The sequence below is a fragment of the Nicotiana tabacum genome, chromosome 13 (genome assembly GCF_000715075.1).
Source record: "Nicotiana tabacum cultivar K326 chromosome 13, ASM71507v2, whole genome shotgun sequence".
In the NCBI taxonomy this organism is placed as follows: Eukaryota; Viridiplantae; Streptophyta; class Magnoliopsida; order Solanales; family Solanaceae; genus Nicotiana; species Nicotiana tabacum.
Genome location: NC_134092.1, coordinates 71,950,970 through 71,954,769, shown reverse-complemented (window position 1 = coordinate 71,954,769; position 3,800 = coordinate 71,950,970). Strand labels below are relative to the sequence as shown.

The following is a 3,800-nucleotide window of genomic DNA, read 5'->3' as shown; positions in this document are numbered from 1 at the left end:
ACAACTCAGCGGCGACGTTGAACCAATACTCGTGTCAGAAAAAGAAGGTCTTAAACACAATTCGTGTTGTTAACTCATTGATCCACCTAAAATCTACTTTACACGTGGTCCTTTTCAAACTGAACCAAATCATTTATTAAACCATTTTGACGGTCATGATCTTTTGCTATTCAGAGTTCTATATTTTGTTCCCTGCCCAGGTCAGTGACGGGCAGTTGCCCAGAAGTAGGCCGCCTCTAACCCTACCCCCTCTCCCAGTACAATAAAGCTTCATTCTTATGGCCCCCTCCTTTCCAATCTACTCATTATATTTCTCGAGTATCAATATTGGTCTAATCGATCCCTTTCTTTTATAAACTTCACTATTGTTAGTTGAATTTGCAACAAAAACATTAAGTGCGGGTAAATTTATTTCATGACGGGAATGTATTTTGGTGAGACTAAGACTGTAAATCCAACTGAACCGAGTTCAGAAGGTGCTAGAAGGCGACGGATGGAAGTTCACCAGTTCCGTTTTGTCGCCAGCGATATGGCGGTGGCTCCACCTCTGGAGAGTGAAAGGAAGAGACAGAAACTGAATAAACTTGTCTCTGTAAAGAGCTTTGAGATTAAAGAGAAGCGATCTAAGTTGGAAAGGATTGTTTCCCTGCCGCTATCGCTGCCGTGTAGAAGTGATATTGGGAAGGACGAAAAGAAGGTAGCAGAGAACAAAGAAACAGAAAGGAACGCATTGGATTTATCGGAATCTGCTTCAATATCGTCGAATATTGAACGCCCAGGGGTTTCTGATTGTCCCAAATTCGGCGTGACATCTGTTTGCGGAAGGAGAAGAGATATGGAAGATGCGGTGTCGATCTACCCTACGTTTATTCGGGAAAAACATGAAAAATCAAGCAACTTGCATTTCTTCGGTCTCTACGACGGCCACGGCTGCTCTCATGTACGTAATTATCATGCCCCTAATTAAGACCTTCGTCTCTTTTATGCAATTATATTATATTGTCTCTAACTGGAAGTTTTTTTCTCTATGATTATTTTGTGTAGGCTGCGATGAAATGTAAAGATAGAATGCACGAGATAGTGAAGAACGAGGTTGAAAGCGCAGGGGAAGCAACGTGGAAAGAGATGATGACGCGGAGCTTCACTAAAATGGATAAAGAAGTCGTTGAGTATTCGAGAGGAGGCGGTGGTGCACCAACCGCCGATTGTAGATGCGAACTTCAGACGCAGCAGTGTGATGCCGTTGGATCCACTGCCGTCGTAGCCGTGGTAACTCCAAACGAAATCGTTGTGTCCAATTGCGGTGATTCTCGCGCTGTGCTTTGCCGAAATGGCGTTGCTATTCCTCTTTCCACTGATCATAAGGTGTGTGCCAATATGGTGATTCCTTGCTAGCTGGATTTATTCCAAATAGATTTTCTAAATTTGTGTTTGTTTTTGTTTGTAGCCGGATCGACCCGATGAACTCAATCGGATTGAAGAAGCTGGTGGTCGTGTTATCTATTGGGATGGTGCAAGAGTTCTTGGAGTTTTGGCCATGTCTCGAGCAATTGGTAAGCCATTTTGATCTATTTTAATGTAGAAAATTGAACATCTATAGATATGATATTATAGGTATTGTTATTCAATCTATAATGTCAAACCTCCCTATAATAACATCCTATATAACAACACTTCACTATAAAAGTCAAGTTTTTTCGGAACCAATTTTTATGTTAGGTTATAATATATGTTCTCTGTAAAATAACGAAACACTTTCGTTATAACATCCAAAAATATTCGGAACAAACAAACCTCTTGCAGATTTGACGGTAGTTTATTTCCCTTATTTATATTTATTTGAACATTTTTCAGGTGACAATTATTTAAAACCATACGTTACATCTGAACCTGAAGTGACTGTAACTGAAAGAACAGTGGATGATGAATGCTTGATATTAGCTAGCGATGGGCTATGGGACGTGGTGTCAAACGAGACGGCATGTGGTGTGGCCCGCATGTGCTTGAGATCGGGGCGACCACCGTCTCCGCCAGGGTCGCCTTTTAATGATGTCACACCAACGGTCTCCGGGGAGAACTTCGACCAGGGCTGTACTGATGCGTCGATTCTCTTGACTAGGCTGGCTTTGGCTAGGCACAGTTCTGATAATGTTAGTGTTGTCGTCGTTGATTTGAAGAGAGATTTATAGAATCAAATAAATGTACATGTATAGTTTCGATTTTCTTCGTTTATAGGAAGAGTATATGATTTCATTTATCAAAACCCAAAGGCCAGATTTTCCATGGCTGCATCTTATTGCTGGAGAAAATTTCGTTAGCATATTTTGTTTGCTACTACTAGTATTCAGGATTAAGAAGTTGTATAAGAGAGTTGATGGAAATATTAGGAGATATTGTTATTAATTAATTATGCAACGATTTGACCTTCTACTCATTGGACCTGGCTCCCCTCCGGTCCCTCATCTCTCCATTTCATCCAATTCTACCCTAAATACTTTGCACGCATCCCTTCACTCATTCAATGGACCAGATTCACTTTATTAACCAAATAATATTAATTATGGTTAGTTACATGTTCTCTCTTCCCTCCTCACCTATTCGTGTACAGCAGGAAAGTCTTCTTTTCTCTAATTCATCTAGGAAACACAAGATGATGAAAAATAATATTTAAAAAAAGGGAAACACGAGATGCAACACCAATATTTACGTGTGTAGGCCAGAATCATTGAAATCTAAAATTTCTTAGTATTATTGAGGGAATATCGAAGGTCCCAATTTTCATCATAACAAGTCGAAAAGAAAAATAGTGAATTCCATAAAAAAAGATAAATTATGCATCCAAGTACAGCTACTGTCTTTACCTTCGACCAGCTTCCATGCCCCTTCCTAGATTTTGGATTTGGCCCTAAAAAATTCTAATTTGAAGAAAGTGAGAAACTTCAATTTAAAAACCTTTCTAATTTGAAGAAAGTGAGAAACTTCAATTTAAAAACCTTGCTGTTGTGAAAAAGAACCCAAAGCATTGCTAGATACTATTTCAATTGCATTCCATGGATCTTATTCTCCTCTTGTTTGAAGGATTTAAAGGAAAGATTTGTTATTGCTTGATTATGCATGTTGGTGTTATTGTATCTTCTTCGTTTCTGGACATATTTGATATAATGAAGGTGTTAATGTAATCATTTTGATGTAAGGGAATGGGTGAGGAGGGAAGAGAAAGAAGAAGTAATTAGTCTTAGTTAATATTATTTGGATAATAAAGTGAATCTGGTCCACTAAATGAGTGAAGGGACACATGTAAAATATTTAGGGTAGATATGCAATGGAGAGATGAGGGACTGGAAGGGAGCCAGATCCATATGCATTCATTGAAATGAAAATATTTACAGACTTTATGGAAATATAAGTAGACAATGTCATCAATCAATTATGTAAAGATATAGAAGACACTAACATTAATAAATTATGAAAAAAGAGTTGAGTTTTATGCATTTACGAGATAAGAGTGCTTTCACAAGCTTACAAGGTAACTACACTTTACAATCAATATTAACTAATAATTTGATAAAACTTAGTTTATTATTGTCACGTGTTAGTTGATTTGTTATCACAGCTAACTAATATTTGATAGAATAAAGTTTCTAAATGTTGTATACATATTGTATACGGGTAAAACCGATGCATGACTTGACTTTCCGGTGAGCAAATCAGAGCAGGAACGTGACCGTAATGTATCGGGGCTCGGGCAAAACACCTGCCTTCAGGGATATCGGGGCCATATCCTCGAGGTCCGATTTGAG

At 38.4% G+C, this 3,800-nt stretch overlaps 1 protein-coding gene across 1 annotated transcript; it reads left to right on the top strand.

Moving 5' to 3' along the window:
- The first annotated feature begins 274 nt into the window (after positions 1 to 274).
- LOC107760683 (protein phosphatase 2C 37-like) lies at positions 275 to 2,434 on the top strand. The gene is made up of 4 exons (XM_016578773.2): positions 275 to 940; positions 1,045 to 1,365; positions 1,448 to 1,553; positions 1,855 to 2,434. The coding sequence occupies exons 1-4, from the start codon at positions 416 to 418 to the stop codon at positions 2,187 to 2,189; spliced, it is 1,287 nt and encodes a 428-aa protein (XP_016434259.1). The 5' UTR covers positions 275 to 415; the 3' UTR covers positions 2,190 to 2,434.
- The last annotated feature ends 1,366 nt before the right edge of the window (positions 2,435 to 3,800 follow it).

Coding starts and splice junctions, on each gene's coding strand:
- LOC107760683 (XM_016578773.2), top strand. CDS start 416: ATGACGGGAATGTATTTTGGTGAGACTAAGACTGTAAATCCAACTGAA. Junction 941..1,044: donor ACGGCCACGGCTGCTCTCAT/GTACGTAATTAT, acceptor TATTTTGTGTAG/GCTGCGATGAAATGTAAAGA. Junction 1,366..1,447: donor CTCTTTCCACTGATCATAAG/GTGTGTGCCAAT, acceptor TTTTGTTTGTAG/CCGGATCGACCCGATGAACT.